Here is a 17,341-nt window from a genome sequence, read left to right as displayed (position 1 = left end):
TCTATAGAACATTGGAAAATTATCTCCAATGCGTCCACAATTTCTTGAGTCACTTCCTTAAGTACCCTAGGATGCAGACCATCAGGCCCTGGGGATTTATCAGCCTTCAGTCCCATCAGTCTACCCAACACCATTTCCTGCCTAATGTGAATTTCCTTCAGTTCCTCCATCACCCTAGGTCTTCTGGCCACTAGTACATCTGGGAGATTGTTTGTGTCCTCCTTAGTGAAGACCGATCCAAAGTACCTGTTCAACTCTTCTGCCATTTCCTTGTTCCCCATAATAAATTCACCTGTTTCCGTGTTCAAGGGTCGAACTTTGGTCTTAACTAATTTATTCCTCTTCACATATCTAAAGAAGCTTCCGCATTTATATTCTTGGCTAGCTTACCTTCGTACCTCATCTTTTCTCCCCGTATTGCCGTTTTAGTTATCTTCTGTTGCTCTTTAAAAGTTACCCAATCCTCTGGCTTCCCACTCATCTTTGCTATGTTATACTACTTCTCTTTTATTTTAATACTATCCTTGACGTCTCTTGTCAGCCATGGTCGCCCATACTTACCTTAGAATCTTTTTTCCTCTTTGGAATGAACTGATCCTGCACCTTCCGTATTATTCCCAGAAATACCTGTCATTGTTGTTCCGTTGTCATCCCTGCTAGGGTATCTTTCCCGTCAACTTTGGCCAGTTCCGCCCTCATGCCTTCATAGTCCCCTATATTCTTGACGGTGCTGGCTCGAAGGGCCGAATGGCCGCCTCCTGCACCTATTTTCTATTTTCTATGTTCAATTGTAATACTGACACTTCTGATTTTCCCTTCTCCCTCTCAAATTGTAGATTAAAACTTATCATATTATGGTCACTAACTCCTAATGGCTCTTTTACCTCGAGTTCCTTTATCAAATGCTTGTGATTGCATAGAATGACTTGAGTTTTGGAATCCAGTTCCAAAAATGTTGTCCTGTGTCAGAGCCACAGCCAAGAGCAGTGGCGGAAATTAACGATTAACAAACTAAACTAGTGAACCATAAGACATAAGATCAGAATTAGGCCATTTGCTCATTTGCATACTTCGCTATTCGATCATGGCTGATCTATTTTTCCCTCTCAATGCTATTCTCCTGCCTTCTCCCTGTAATCTTATTGACACCCCTGCTAATCAAGAACCTATCAATCTCCACCATAAAAGAAAAATACTCATTAACTTGATTTCCACAGCCGTCAGTGGCAATGAATTCCACAGATTCACCACCCTCTGGCTAAAGAAATTCCTCCTTATCTCCATTCTAAAGGCACGCCCTTTTATGCTGGGGCCGTTACCCTTTGGTCCTACCACTACTGGAAACATCCTCTCCACATGCACTCTATCTAGACCTTACATTATTGAGTAGTTTTCAATGAGACCCCTTTCCTCCCCCCCCCCCCCCCCCCCCGCATTCTTCTAAACTTGAGTGAGTACAGGCCAAGAGCCAACTTCATATGTGAACCCAATCATCCCGGATTCTTCTCGTAAACCTTGTCTGGACCCTCTCCAACGCCAGCACATCCTTCCTCAGATATGGGGCCCAAAACTGCTCACTATATTCTAAATGTGACATCACCAATGCCTAATAAAGCCTCATCATTACATGCTTGGTTTTATAGTCTAGTCCACTCCAAATGAATGCTAACATTGCATTTGCCTTCCTTATTACGAACTCAAGGGCCTGTCCCACTTGGGCGTCATTTGCGCGTCATGCAGGTGGCGTGCGAAGATTTTGTGAATACCATAATCCTGGGGCGCCGCACGCGACCGCGCATCACTGCCTACACCACTACGTCTCGCCATGCGCGCGTAATGCACGCCATAAGCGTGTCACGTGCGCGTCACGCATAAATGATGTTGCGTCGTGCGTCGTGACGCGTAAATGATGTTGCGTAAATGACGTGCAAATAACGCTCAAGTGGGACAGGCGCTTCAGCCTGCAGATTAACCTTTTGGGAATCCTGCACCAGCAGTCCCAAGTCCCTTTGCATTTCAAATCGGATGTAAAGGGACTTGCATGCTTTCATGTTTTATTTCCAGGATCACACCGGGATATTTGGGTGATCAGATTAGTAACATTTGAATGTGTTTTCCTAGTATAGATTTTTCTAAAGACACATTAAAACTGAAATTTAGAAATTTAGATTCTGAAAAGTGTAGGGTGGAAAGAGTGTGCATGGGGGTGGGGGAAGATTTAAAAAGTGAGACCAATTGAGTATCAGATTTATGAAGGACTACAGATTATAGTCTTGACATCAACATTGATGTTGTCCAAAGCACTCGATATTTGGCATTTCTTTGGTTAAAAAAGAGCTGCTGGGGGGAATTCAGTGGATCAGGCAGCATCTGAGGATGAAATTGGGCTGTCGACATTTCGGGTAGAGACCCTTCATCTTGATTGGAGTTCAGTCTTGAAGAAATGTCTTGATCTGAAATGGTGGCACTCTATTTTCCAGTACAGATGCTCCCACGAGCTGCTAAGTTCCTGCAGCAACTCTCTCTTTCCTTTGACTACAGCTTCCCACGTTCACAGTCTCTCGTGATGTTGCTTGGCATTTCTAAAGCTTATTGTGAGATGGTAGAGCGTAATATAGTTCCAGTGAACTCGCATAGTGTTATTGTGAAGCAGAAGTTGTTGAATAAATTGTATTATGATTACTTTTGTTTCAGAGGTGAATCTTTGGATGATTTAGATACCACGAGGACAAATACATGGGGATCAACCTCCGAGCCAGTGAATTCCTCAGAAAAGGAATCAAGCTACCACCCAGTCTCCACCTCAAACCGATCCTACATGCGTGCTCCATCTTCAACACTGCCACCTCCATCCACTGGATCAGTGAGAACAGCTTTATGGTCCAAGAACCCATCTGCGCACCCAAATACTCAGTCCCTAATAACTCAAGGCAGCAGGTATGGCACCAAACTTTATCATGTAGATGAAACTATCTGCAGTGAACTGTATAATACATGATTTGTGCTTCACATTCTGTGCAAATGGAAAATATACTTCAGGGAAATTGCTCCAATTCAATTGTTCACTAACTGTTCTTTAATTACATGGTTGTCGAGTTTATTGTCACACGTGCAAGTACAGTGAGGTACTGGTGCAATGAAAATCTTACAGCAGCAACACACGCTAGTAGACGCGGGCAAACACACAAAAATTATCAATTCTATATAAAATACACATAAAATTCCCACAAGAGTAAAATGGAAAAAAAAACGATGCCAAAAAAACATTAGTCCAAAATATTGTTTATTTCTCCAACAAATCCTGATCATTAGGAAAGGGTTAGAATCCTGGCAACATCCTCGTAAATCTTCTTTGTGCTCTTTCCAGTTTAAGAATATCCTACCTATAATAGGAGGGTGACCGAAATTGAGCAAAATACTCCAAATGTGGCAGTACCAACATGTTGTACAACTTTAACATAACATCCCAACTGCAAGTTGTTAATTAGTATTAAATTCAAACTACGATGCAAGTGGCAATAATGTGATCAACAATTCAGCATTCATCTAATTGATGCAGAACTACCATTCGCCTTGACAAATAGATCGGCTTACAAAAGAAGTCCTTAAATAGAGAAGGTGGAGAAGGAGACATAGGTTTTCAGATAATTGGTGGAAAGATAGAAAGGGATAGGTGGAATGGGAGTAAAAGAAAATTAGTTTGCTGAAAGCGTGGTGGGTGTTGGAACTCAAAAGAAGTCATGAGTGTTTAGTCATGGTCATAGAGGATGGAAACAGGCACTTCAGCTCAACTTGCACATGCCCACCGAGGTGCCCCATCTACTCATTTCATTTGCCTGCATTTGGTCCATATCCCTCCAAACCTTTCCTATCCATATACCCATCCAAATGCCTTTTAAATGTTGTTATATTACCTGACTCAACTATCTCCTCTGGCAGCTCATTCAATATATACACCACCTTCTGTGTTGAAATATTTGCTCCTCGGGTACAAAATATCATGAGAGGGACAGGGTGAATGTACAGAATCTTTTGTCCAAAGTAGGGGAATCAAGAACTAGAGGTTTAAGGGGAGAGGGAAAATTAAATATTTTCCCTCTCCCCTTAAACCTCTAGTTCTTGATTCCCCTACTTTGGACAAAATATTCTGTACATTCACCCTGTCCCTCTCATGATATTTTGTATCCCAACAAGATCATCCTTCACCCTCCTGAGCTCCAAGGAATAAGTTCCCAGTCTGTTCAACCGCTCCCTATAGCTGAGGACTTCCAAGTCCTGGCAACATCCTTGTAAATCTCCTTTGCACTCTTTCCAGTTTAACAATATCATTTCTATAACAGGGTAACCAAAACTGAACACAATACTCCCAATGTGGCCGCATCAGCGTTTGGTATAACTAGCATCACATCCCAATTTCTATATTCAGTGTGCGTAGGAAAGAACGGAAGCTGGCAGAAATCAAAGATAGACACAAAATACTGGAGTAACTCAGCAGGACAGGCAGCATTTCTGGAGAGAAGGAATGGGTGACATTTCTGGTCAAGCCCCTTCAAAATGTCACCCATTATTTCTCTCCAGCATTTTGTATCTACTATATTCAGTACCCTGACCGATGAAGGCTAATGTACTGAAAGCCTTCTTGACCACCATATCAACCTGTGATACCACGTTGAAGGCACTATACTTTCAAGAGAGAGCTAGATAGGGCTCTTAAAGATAGCTGAGTCAGGGGACATGGGGAGAAGCCAGGAATGGGGTACTGATTGTGGATGATCATCCATGATCACATTGAATGGCGGTGTTGGCTCGAAGGGCCGAATGGCCTACTCCTGCGTCTATTGTTTATGTACCTGCATCATTGGACTCTACAAAGAGTCTAGCAGTGAAGGGAAATCGCTGGGGGATTTTGGCCACTAAGTTAAAAATTCTGCACTGGCCCAAGAATCTCAAAACTTATTGACACCTACATTGTGAAATGTTAGCGGGTCCATGAGGAATCTGGGTGGAAAGGAAATTATCACACACTAGTTCAATCTATTTGGAGTGCTCTCCCTCAGGGAGCTGGTGTTGCTCAATTGTGGAATGTGTTCAAGGAGCAGGTCATTAGAGGTGCTCTTGATTTTAAGGACCAGACAGGAAGGTGCACTTTTGAGATCTGCTATGATCTTATTGTAAGTAGAGCAGGCCTGGGGCAGTTTAGTTTAGAGATACAGCATGGAAACAGGCCCTTCAGCACATGGTCCGTGCTGACTAGCAAACCCCACAAACACTATCCTACACACTAGGGACAATTTATAATTCAATTAAGCCAATTAACCTACAAACCTGCATTTCTTTGGCGTGTGGGAGGAAACCGGGAAAACCCATGCAATCACGGGGAGAACATGCAAACTCCACACAGACAGCAACTGTAAACAGGATCAAACCCGGTTCTCTGGCGCTGTAAGCAGCATCTCTACCGCTGCACCACTGTGCTGTTGTCTGATATTTTTAATGTTTGTTGAATTCTTGTACAAGCCTCTTCTGCATTGCAGGGACACCATGGATGATACTGTATGTGAACTATATCCACAAACTCATCCTTTGCCCACATCATAATGTTTCCTATTATCAAGGGTGTATCAGTCTTACATTTAAAATTAACAACTTAACCAGCATCAGTTGCCTTTTGTTGAAGAATTCAAAGGTCCTTTCAGTCTCTGGGTGTAGCAGTGTTTATTAAGTCTAATTATGATGATCAGGTTTTTATTGTGAGAGATGATTGCTTGCTTCATCTTACAGTAAAAAAACAATTATCTCACACTTGCCTCTTGTGAAATTTTGAGGCTGTCTGATATTAATGGCATAACATCTACAGGGGCAAATGTTATGGCCAGGATGATATCTCCACTAAATGCTGTTGGCAAAGATCCAACCAGTTGCTGTCTTAAGCAACTTACAGGTTTGGTATAATTCTCGTGCTTGTGTAGCATTTATATAGTTGGTGCACTTTTTCTTCTGTATCTAGGTCAATAAGTGGAAAGAAGATCTGTACATACTGTGATAACGCTCTGGGCAAAGGAGCTGCCATGATCATCGAATCTCTTGGTCTTTGTTATCATTTACATTGTTTTAAGGTGAGGCTAGGGACAACTTTATGTGCAGGGGAGAGTACTGCACAGTCACAACTAGGGGTGTCTACTAAAGCCATGCATGCTTGTCTAACATTCCACAAGACTTTTATTAACATTCTGACGGTGCGAGAATCCATGCAGATCTTTGACTTGAAGGTGCACAAGTTAAAAGCAAAATGGTGTAAAAGCTGGCAACGTGAAGTAAAAACAGAAATTGCTGGCAATGTTTAAACAATATCAGCCAAGACAGAAATAGCATTACTGCTGCAAATTATTGACCCTTCATCAACATTAATGTTATTTCACTCGCCACAGTTTCTGCCTGACCTGCTAAGTATTTCCAGCAATTTCAGTTTTATTCCAAAGGAAAATTATTTTGGAAGAAAAGTACTTTTAATATACTTGCAATTGTATTCTGCATGGATTTCAACACTAGCAAAAGCACTATCGTGCCATTCTAACACGGGGCAACCTGTACTAAAATATTATAATCATAACTTTGATTCTGTTTCAGATTGGCATCTCACAGCTTCCTGCTTCTGTATCATAATGCACAGCTTTTGGTTTTCAGCTAAAATGGAAGGCATTGGGTTCACTACTACCTATGTGGTTTATGTTTGCACAAATATGTTGCTCTCAAACTAATTTGCCATTTAACTTTATTTTTGTTCCTCCTGTCGATGGCATTGCCATTGCTTCCTAATGCTTCTGTCTGTGCATTCGTTAATACATTGATCCTTTGCTTCCTGTTGCAGAATGACACGGCTTTGTAACCGATGCATCAGTGTAGTGACAAAATGCGACGTTTGCAAGACCACCTTTGCTTGGCATGCACATTTTAAACATGCATCTTGTTTTATGCATGCCCAGGGTTATGAAATATCATTTGGTTCATCTTGTCTTTCTCTGAAGCCACAGGAATATTAATTGACCCTCTCAGAGCCCATGTGTTTTGTTGAATATATTGGGATATGGTGCTTGTTCACAACCCTTCGTGAATTCTATTGAAATTGGTCACAAGAAAATGTCCGTGGGCACCTCCTCATTTTTGTACAATTATCCCTCTCCCATCTTTGATGCAATTTCTATTGAATATGCCCTTTACCATCTTTTCTTTGTGTGTTTTTTTTTACCTTCCACTTCCTTGAAGTTAAAGTGAAACTTTCAATTGTGTATCTATTCTGATATCTACTCGAGCGGTAAGGTTCGTGAGTGGGTGGCTAGCAATGATCTGCTGTGTTCACCTCTCCAATAAAGCCTCCACATCATTACACAACTAGGAGGAAATGAACCTTTTGCTTTGAACTTTCATTGGTGACCACCCTAGTTACCAATTACACATGATGGTGAACTTGAGACCCATCTTTGATTTGCAGTCAACATTTGCTCTCTCATTCTGACAGACACAAGGAAGAAAATTCCGTCTTTATCACGTTCAAAAGTTCTAAGAGCAGAATTAGGCCATTTGGCCCATCATGTCTACTATTCAATCATGGCTGATCTCTCTTTCCCTCTCAACTCCATTCTCCTGCCTTCTCCCCATAACCCCTGACACACTCAAGGGCCTGTCCCACTTAAGTGATTTTTTTTTCGGTGAGTGGCCGGCACACGTTATAGTCGCAGCAGGTCGCCGAACATTTTCAAGGTTGAAAATCCAGCGGTGACCAGAAAAGTGGTGGTGTTTGGTGGTGAGTAATCGCCCAAAGAGTCGTATCTTTTTCTGGTCGCCGCTGGATTTTCAACATTTTGACATTTTTCGGCGACCTGCTGCGACTATGACGGGTGCCGGCAAGTCGCCTAAAAAATCGTGTAACTTGGACAGGCCACTAATCAAGAATCTGTCGTAATAATATCTAGTAGCTTGGCCTAAATTCTACACATCCACCACCATCGGACTAATGAAATACCTCCTCATTGCCTTTCTAATAATACTTATTCTAAAGCTATGGCCTCTGGTCCTAGACTCTCCCACGAGTGGAAATATCTTCTCCACATTCACTCTAGGTCTTTCACTATTCGGTAAGTTTCAATGAGGCCTCCCCACAGCCTTTTAAACTCCAGCGAGTTCAGGCCCACTGCCTTAAAGTGCTCATCTTATGTTATCAGCCCATACTTTCTCATGATTACTTAATTTCTTTCCTTCAATTTCAATGAGATAAACCTCAAAAGATCTAATTGAAATGTCCTGTTTCATGCGCAGTGCATCTCGTGCAGTGTTGACCTCGGGGGCACAGAATCCGGAGCAGAGGTTCGAGTGCGAAACAACAATCTCTTCTGCAACGCCTGCTATACCCAATATAAAGGTAGGCCAGAACTTGTGGTTTGTCCAGCAATAAAAGTTTCCAAAGGTGATGGAAAGACTGGAGGAAAGACTAGGTGCTGAGAGCTCTCTTCTACCTGCATTAGGGATGCATTTAAACACACCTGAGAAATTACAAACACATGTGAAGCCATGTGTCCCAGACATTATGGTGCCCTGAAATGGGAGGACTATGTATAAACACAGCTGTATTTTCTACATGGTGAAACCAAAATGAATAAAAATCTGACAATGTGCACTTTAACCACATGTGATTTTTTTTCTATTACAAATTTCAAAATGGGGAGTACAGATGCAAATAAATAAATGACGGGTCTTTGTCCCAAACATTATGGAGGGCACTGTAGCTCTTAGGGCTAATGGAATCAACGGATATGGGATGAAAGCAGGAACAGGGTACTGATTCTGGATGATCAGCCATGAATATATTGAATGGTGGTGCTGGCTCGAAGAGTCGAATGGCATACTCCTGCATCTATTTTCTATGTTTCTACCACAAGGCTGGATGCTGGCCCAAATTATCCTGGAGTCCAGCAACAGGTGTTTAGAGGCAGCAGAGCTTTCGTTTGCACAGTGGAGAACACCCTGTGCCATCTAAATAAAAACCACCTCTGGTATTTCCCTAACTGACTATCAAACCTTGCTGGAGTTTTAACTTTTAATGGAATTTTCATCTTGATTTGGATGTGTTTGGGTTAGAGACAGTTCAGGGAAAGTTTACTGGAATAATGAATAGGTGGATTGTCCTCTGAAGGATTAGATAGACTAGATTTATGTCTGTTGGAATCTAGAGGAATGTAAAAGAACTTGATTGAAATATATATATGATTCTGGGGAGCATTGTGTGGTTGACTCTAAAACCAAGGATGCCCTTGTGTGAGCAGGTGTGAGAGGCCCACTCCTGATCTCCTGTGTAAGCCCTTTGCAATTTTGTTGCACAAAGTAGTTTAATGCATGGACTTGGCAGAGGATATTTCACAAAATCTATTCAGGACTGGGATAGTCTCCAGTGCAAAGCTGCTTTATATTTGATGTATTCCTTTGAAGATTGTTCAAGGAGTACTTACTATTTCTGGGTTGCTTGACAGTATTTGAGAGATTAATATATTATAATAAAAATAACGTAACAACTTGTCCCTAAACACCTCCAAGACCAAGGAGCTGATTATCGACTTCAGGAGGACACAAAATGGGGAACACGCCCCAACCTCTATCTACGGGGACAGTGTGGAGAGAGTGTCCAGCTTTAGGTTTCTGGGCACACACATTTCGGAGGACCTCACATGGTCCACCAACTCCGCTACGCTGGTCAAGAAGGCACAGCAATGACTGTTCTTTCTAAGAACATTGAAAAAGACTGCCCCAACAGCTGCTGACAACCGTCTACTGAGCATACTAACTCATGGCATCTCTGTGTGGTATCTCAGCTGCACGTAGGCAGAGAGGAGAGCTCTTCAGCGCGTCGTCCACAGGGCGCAGAAGATTATTGGGTCACAGCTACCAGCCTTGGAGGGCATCTACTACACATGGTGCCTCAGGAAGGCCGTCAACATCCACAAAGACGCCTCACACCCTTGTAATAGTCTGTTCGAACTCCTACCTTCTGGCAGACGTTACAAGGCCATCTACACCCGCACCTCCAGACTCAGGAACAGCTTTATCCCCAGAGCTATCGCTGCTCTGAACCAGCCCTGTATTCACGCACATCGACCCGGCACAGACATATTTGCACTTTGGACTGTTTTACTGTTATTTTTTTTTTTTTTATTATAAATTATGTTTCTTGGGGTATCTAAATTTTATTAGTTGTTTAAGTTATGATGATCGGATGGAAGCTGCATAACAAATCTCGTTGCACCGATGTGCAATGACAATAAAATATATTATTATTATTATTATTATTATTATTATTATTATTATTATTATTATTATTATTATTATGTTGATTCTCAAAGTCAAAGTCAATTTTATTTGTCTCAGTAGTTTTGATCCATATGCTTTTTTTTTGATAGTTGGGCAGTCCAATTGAGGAACCTCCAAGCAATGGAAAGATACCGCAGTGAGTGGAAGAGGAGAAGCAACTTGGCTTGTGAATGGGGGAAAAAAATTCTCTTGATAATCAGAGTGTAACAAATGACATAACTCATTGGAATTTAAAATTACGTTTTCATCGCAGTTGGGCTATAAATGGGGTGATTGCTCAATTAAACAAACCTTTAATTTATAATGTAGCGATACTATCCTGGTCATCGAACTGACTGCATACACAGCAGTGGTTACAAGTTGCATTCTGCTTCCAAAGTTTGCCTTCATTGAAACTGTCGGAGCTCCACTGAATGCATCAGCACGTTTGTAATCTCTGCTATGTATGTGCGTTCAGTCCATGCACATTATTGAAAATGAGTTTCTGCCCCCCTCTACTTATGAGCATAGCATGTACAGAAGCTATGGGAATGCACGGTGTATTATACAGGAAATGTATTGGTGAGTTATAATGTTTATTTATCAAACTGATGAGCTGTTAGTTTATGGTGCAAGTAAGGCAACTGCCTCTGTTCATATGGCTACTTGTAGAAGGCAAAGTTGTGTGGTTTATATACTTCATATTCTACTCAACATTTATGTTCTGATACTTTTCAAAGATCTATGTAATTATTCCAAAACGTTATTTTTATCTCAACATGTATATCTGCATCTTCATTCTCATTCCATAATTAGTCGACTGGAAAAAGCATAATATTTTCTAGAATGAGGGACGGGTAAGCAAGACGGGGCAAGCATGTGTTTTTTTTGTACAAATCTTGAGCAGTCCTTCTATGTTAAGAGCTTTGATGTGAAATCAAAATCTGTGAGATTTGTTCCTGGCTTTTTTGGAATTAATGGTAAAAATATTTTGCAAAAAAAATGTATGAAAGAAAAAAGTTGTTTTTTTTGTGTTGCCTGATGTTTATAAATAAAATGAATAAATCTTTAAATCTTGTAATTGATGTCAATATATCAAAATCAAGATATATATTATATATATATATATATATATATATATATATATATATATATATATATATATATATATATATATATATCTGCAGATGATCATTTGCCTCAGAATTGCTGACCACCCAGCCCTAATCCAGCCTGGGTCACTATAACCGCACACTTCCGCAGGGAGACTGGATTTCAATGTGTAAGAGTGTCACTTTACACGAGTCACTTACAAGAGTGACGCCAAACAGACTTAAATTGTTGAAATTCTCAGTTCAGATTCTGTTTTGCTTTGCTTTGTTTTTTAATTTATTTTATTAGTATTCATTTTTTTTTCTTTAGTTTTGGGGGGTATTGTTTTTTGTCTTTTTTCTTGTTGTTTTTTTATCTTTGTGTTTTTTTTAACATTTATAAGTTTCCTTTTAAAGATTTAACTATATTTACATAGAGACCGGGAGGTCTATATTCATTGTGTATTTTGACTGGACTCATATTAGGTTATACCTGTTATTAATGTATTCCTGATCCCTATATATTAATACCATTGTTATGTTTATCATTATTCTTTTTGCTCTGTTTTTTATGTTTTATTTTTGTTTTTTTGGAAAAAACCCCAATAAAAAGATTATTAAAAAAAGAAAAAAGAATTATACAAATAGGCAAGGATATTGAGACACCTGACATTAAAGCATATGAATGAAGTTTATTGGCCAAGTATGTACACATACAAGGAATTTTCCTTGGTGCTCCGCTCGCAAGTAACAACATAACATACAGTAACAATTAAGAATGACACATATAACATTAAACATTAATAATAAAACATTATAGTTTAAACGTGAATGAAACAAAATACCAGAGCAAAAGGAGGCTACAGACTTTTGGTTATTGAGTAGAGCTACTACTCATGGAAAAAAGCTGTTTTTATGTCTGGCTGTGGCAGCTTGACAGTCTGGTGTCGACTTACAGAGGGAAGTGATTCAAAGAGTTTATGGCAAGGGTGAGAGGGGTCGGAGATGATCTTAGCTGCTCGCTTCCTGACCCTTGCAGTGCACAGGTTGTCAATGGGGGGAAGGTTGCAGCCAACAACCTTCTCAACTGATCAGACGATTCGCTGCAGCCTCTGGATGTCGTGCTTGATAGCTGAGCCAAACCAGACCATGATGGAGAAGGTGTGGACGATGGCAGTATAGAATTGGACCATCATTGCCTGGGGCAGATTGTGTTTCCTCAGCTCTCGGAGGAAGTACATCCTCTGTTGGCCTTATTTGACTGTGGAGTCGATGGTGGTCCCCCATTTCAGATCCTTGGAGATGATGGTTCCAAGACTCCACAGATGTGACTGTGGTGTTGTTGATGGTGAGTGGGGGGAGGGGAGGGGAAGCTCTCCTAAAGTTTACTATCAATTCCACCGTCTTAAGAGGATTGAGCTCCAGGTTGTTACGAAGGCACCAGGACACCAGCTGTGTCACTTCCTGTCTGTAGGCTGATTCCTCCCCATCCTGGATCAGTCCAATCAGGGTTGTGTTGTCCGCAAACTTGAGAAGCTTGACAGAGGAGTCTGTGGAGGTGCAGTTGTTGGAGTAGAGAGAGTAAAGGAGAGGAGAGAGTACGCAGCCTTGCAGTGCTCCTAGGCTGAGGGTCTGCGGGTCCGAGATCTGCTTTCCTAGCTTCACATGCTGCTTCCTGTCTGTCAGAAAGTTGGTGATCCACTGACCGAGGGGTCCAGGCACAGTCAACTTGGAGAGTTTGGAGTGTAGTAGCTCTGGCACAATGGTGTTGAATGCAGAGCTAAAACCAACAAACAAAATCCTTGCATAGGTCATCTGGCGGTCTAGGTTCTGGAGGATGAAGTGCAGGCCTAGGTTGACTGCATCATCCACAGATCTATTGGCCCGGTATGCAAACTGCAGGGGGTCCAGAAGAGGGTTTGTGATATTTTTCAGCTGGGCCAGCACAAGCTTTCAAGGGTCTTCATGACTACAGAGGACAGTGCGACAATGATTAAGACCAGTAATCCTTGTCATTTTGGGTACAGGGACAATAGTGGAGACTTTGAAGCAGGCAGGGACAGTACATGTTTGCAGGGACTGGTTGAAAATGTCGGTGTCGGTGCTAGTTGTTTGGCACTGAGTTTGAGGGTAGAGGGGGAAACATTGTCCGGTCCTGGAGATTTCCGGCTTTTCTGTCTTCTGAATAGCCTCTCCACCACCTAAATTTCTATTGTTGGTGATGGAGAAGTGGCCAGACTGATGTTGAGCAGCAAGGAGGGGGTGGGAAATGGACGAGAGTCCAGTCTTTGCAGACTGGAGTCAGGCTGTAAGTAGGTGTGAAGTGGTAGTTGGGGAGGAGTGGGTGGGGAAGGTGTATATTATAACAAACTAACATTTTTCAGTCTAACTTTAATTCTAATAAACATATGGATGCTCCTTCCTGTCAATCCTTAATGGGTTGCATTTGATTTTCTGAAGTAGGTTATTTTTTTTATATGTTGCTGAACAGAGCTGCAGTTTATTAGGATGTACACAATTAAAAAAAGGCTATGAATGATTCCTGTGAGAACTCTCTGAAGTTTTACATTCCTTTTGAATTTTAAAAATACCAATGCGGAATTGTTATTCTTGGCTAATTGGACATAACAATCCATTGACAATCCCTTTACATTAGCATATGTGCAGTAGAAACTCAGCCCAATTTTTACATGAAGTAAACAAATAAAATGCATTGATGTTCTTAACATGTCACATTTATAGTTGATCTGAAAAGGCACAGAAAAGTAGAGGCTCATGTAGAGCAAATAATGGGCCTGTCCTACTTAGGCGACTCTTTAGGTGACTGCCAGGGACTATTTTTGATGGATTTCACCTATGACACCTGGTGACAACCTACAACAGCAAAAATTGTCGCCACTGTTGCCGAAGAATTTTCAACATGTTGAAAATCTTGCGGCAGTCGCCTGTAGTCGCCGAAAAAATCGCCGGTGGGACAGGCCCATCAGTGATGCTATCTTGATGGTTAATTACAATTATTATATTATCTTTGTATTATGTGTTGCTGAACATAGTCACATAGCTTTCATTAGCTGTGTAATTGAGGTTCTGCACAGTTAATCAAGTGGGTCATGGTTTTAGTTTGTGACACAAGTGAGAATGCAGATGTATACATTCTGTATGGATGATTAGCAATTCCCCATAAAGGAGGCAGTGGCTGAGCTTTACTGCATAAATGACTCCGCTTCAATATGGAACTATGTTAAAAGGGTCCCAACCCAAAATGTGTGTCTATCTCTTCCAGAGATGGTGCCTGACCCACTGAGTTACACCAGCACTTTGTTTCTCAATGACAAAGGAATATGTCAAGGTTAGAGCTCTAACAATATGCACTGCGCTTGTAAATCCTGCCATAAGTCGCAACACTCATAGAAAATAGGTGCAGGAGGAGGCTATTCGGCCCTTCGAGCCAGCACCGCCATTCATTGTCCCCTACCAATAACCATGCCTGCCTTCTCCCCATATACCTTGACTCCACTAGCCCCTAGAGCTCTATCTAACTCTCTCTTAAATCCATCCAGTGAATTCTGAGGCTATGACCACTGGTCCTTGACTCTCCCACCGGTGGAAATATTCTCTTTCCACATCCACTCTATCTATGCCTTTCATTATTCTGTAAGTTTCAACGAGGTACTTATTTTTTGTACACTGATACAACTAGGGTTCCGAAAATTAGATCAGACTATCAATTTTAAGAGTAAAAACACAAAGCGCTGAATTTGGGCAAAATCATCACAATTCAATAATTGAGGATCAAGTGTTCAAGTGAGTTTATTGTCATGTATCCCTGTATAGGACAATGACATTCTTGATTTGCTTCAGCACACAGAACATAGTAGGCATTTACTACAAAACAGATCAGTGTGTCCATATACCATAATATAAATATATACACACACAAATAAATAAACTGATAAAATGCAAATAACAGAAAATGGGTTATTAGTGATCAGAGTTTTGTCCGAGCCAGGTTTAATAGCCTGATGGCTGTGGGGAAGTAGCTATTCCTGTACCTGGTTGTTGCAGTCTTCAGGCTCCTGTACCTTCTGCCCGAAGGTAGCAGGGAGATGAGTGTGTGGCCAGGATGGTGTGGGTCTTTGATGATACTGCCAGCCTTTTTGAGGCAGCGACTCATCCTTTTTATGGGGTAAAGACTGATAATTGAAAAACACATTTTGTTTTATACGTTCATTTTCAGGATTTTGGCAGGACCAGTATTTATTTCCCATCCCTCATTGCCCCCGAAAAGGTAGTGATGAAATGTTGTAATAATGGTGCACCCATGGGGGACGGCGTTTCATGATTTACATCCAACAATAAAGGAGGTGGCACAGCGGTAGAGTTGCTGCCTCTCAGCGCCAGAGACCCGGGTTAGATCCTGACTCAGACCCTTCAAGCAGCTCAGTAGTTTATTATTTGAAGTATAGGGAATATATAGAATAGCATTCAAAATTATTGAGAGATGTGATTTAGAAACATTTTCCATTCCTTTTTAGTTTAGAGATACAGCGCAGAAACAGGGCCTTTGGCCTACCGAGTCTGGTCGACCATCGATCCCCAGCCTATGCACACTAGGGACAATTTATATCTATACCAAGCCAATTTAACCTACAAACATGTACGTCTTTGGGGTTGTGGGAGGAAACCGGAGCTTCCCTGAGAAAACCAACGTAGGTCACGGAGAACGTACAAACTCCTTACCGACAGCACCCGTCGTCAGGATTGAACCCGGGTCCCTGGCGCTGTAAGGCATCAACTCTACTGCTGCCGCCCTCTTCACAAAAGAGAAGCTGCGGCTCCAGTTTTGGAGGGTGAAATGTGTCCAGTGCTTCATGACGGGGAGATGCTTGTTTACCCCTTTGAGCTTGAGGAACAGGTTCTTGCAAGCCACATTCAAGAAATATTTATTGAACACCCTTTAAGCTGGCTTATTAATTGTTGATAAAGTCAACAGTGGATCATCATTTCATGGACATTGCCATCATTTTGTTATCATTACATTGGTGGCTCAGGGATGTTATGTCCATCCATAGAATCTCTTCATTGGTAATGCCCATCCTTTTTATTTTGCTCCATGCAAATGGTCCTCTGAGAGAAGTAGACTTTCCACAGTTTCTACGTATGAAGCGGACATATGTGGTGACACTTATGTACTGCCCAGGTGAGGTCTGCTACGTGATTTTCCTGGCTTGTGTGCATTACAAAGCATTTCACTATCTAGGCACATGTGACGATAAAGTATCATTGAATAAAGTAGAATTGGATCATTTAATCAATGAATCACTGGAATGATCCAAAAAGGAGTGGTCATGTTGTATTCACCATTCACCATGGGGCCCTTATCAAAAGATAAAGAATAGTCTTTTAAGGTTGACAATCTTGGTGTGCATCAGTAAACGATATAGTAGGGGTGTTCAAGAGATCTATACGTAACCACATTACTCCTTATTGCCAATCCAAAGAGGTTCTCTATTCTATGTCACCTGATACGATTCCCATCCTCTGGAAATTTATGTGTCGTTTCTCCTCCTCTCTCGTCCTCATCCTGATGTTGGAAGTCTTTAGGCAAGGGCTCGGCTCTCTTGTGGTAGATGCAGCTGGAGGTTAGGTCAGATATTTCTGCTGAGTTGTGGAAGGTGATCCAGGACAAGGCAATCGGCAAACTTGCTTTGATGTGGTGTGAAAACGCACACCACCAGATTTAGGGACAGTTTCTTCTCAGCTGTTATCAGGCAACTGAATCATCCTACCGCAGCCAGAGAGCAGTACTGAACTACTATCTACCTCTTTGAACCACCGGGTGGCGCTAGCAATGACTGCCTCGCCAACAGTCTGTCTGTCCTTTCCTTCTTTGTGTCTGTTTTATATGTGTTAAA

The 17,341-nt window shown here is 41.5% G+C and overlaps 1 protein-coding gene across 12 annotated transcripts in view; it reads left to right on the top strand.

Annotated features, from left to right (window-relative positions):
* The window catches only part of LOC116974495 (LIM domain only protein 7-like), a 214,372-nt gene extending 203,034 nt beyond the window's left edge, over positions 1 to 11,338 (top strand). For 11 of the 12 annotated variants that reach the window (XM_033022998.1, XM_033022990.1, XM_033022987.1 and 8 more), the window contains 4 exons: positions 2,695 to 2,937; positions 6,008 to 6,116; positions 8,314 to 8,416; positions 10,446 to 11,338. In XM_033022998.1, coding sequence (XP_032878889.1) covers positions 2,695 to 2,937; positions 6,008 to 6,116; positions 8,314 to 8,416; positions 10,446 to 10,462 — 472 coding nt within the window. In that variant the 3' untranslated portion in view covers positions 10,463 to 11,338. The remainder of the gene's footprint in view (positions 1 to 2,694; positions 2,938 to 6,007; positions 6,117 to 8,313; positions 8,417 to 10,445) is intronic. The other variant, XM_033022989.1, reaches the window with a different exon arrangement.
* The last annotated feature ends 6,003 nt before the right edge of the window (positions 11,339 to 17,341 follow it).

Source organism: Amblyraja radiata, chromosome 6, assembly GCF_010909765.2.
Source record: "Amblyraja radiata isolate CabotCenter1 chromosome 6, sAmbRad1.1.pri, whole genome shotgun sequence".
Classification (NCBI taxonomy): domain Eukaryota; kingdom Metazoa; phylum Chordata; class Chondrichthyes; order Rajiformes; family Rajidae; genus Amblyraja; species Amblyraja radiata.
Note: the sequence above shows the minus strand (reverse complement) of the source record. Positions and strands in the feature narration are given on the sequence as shown.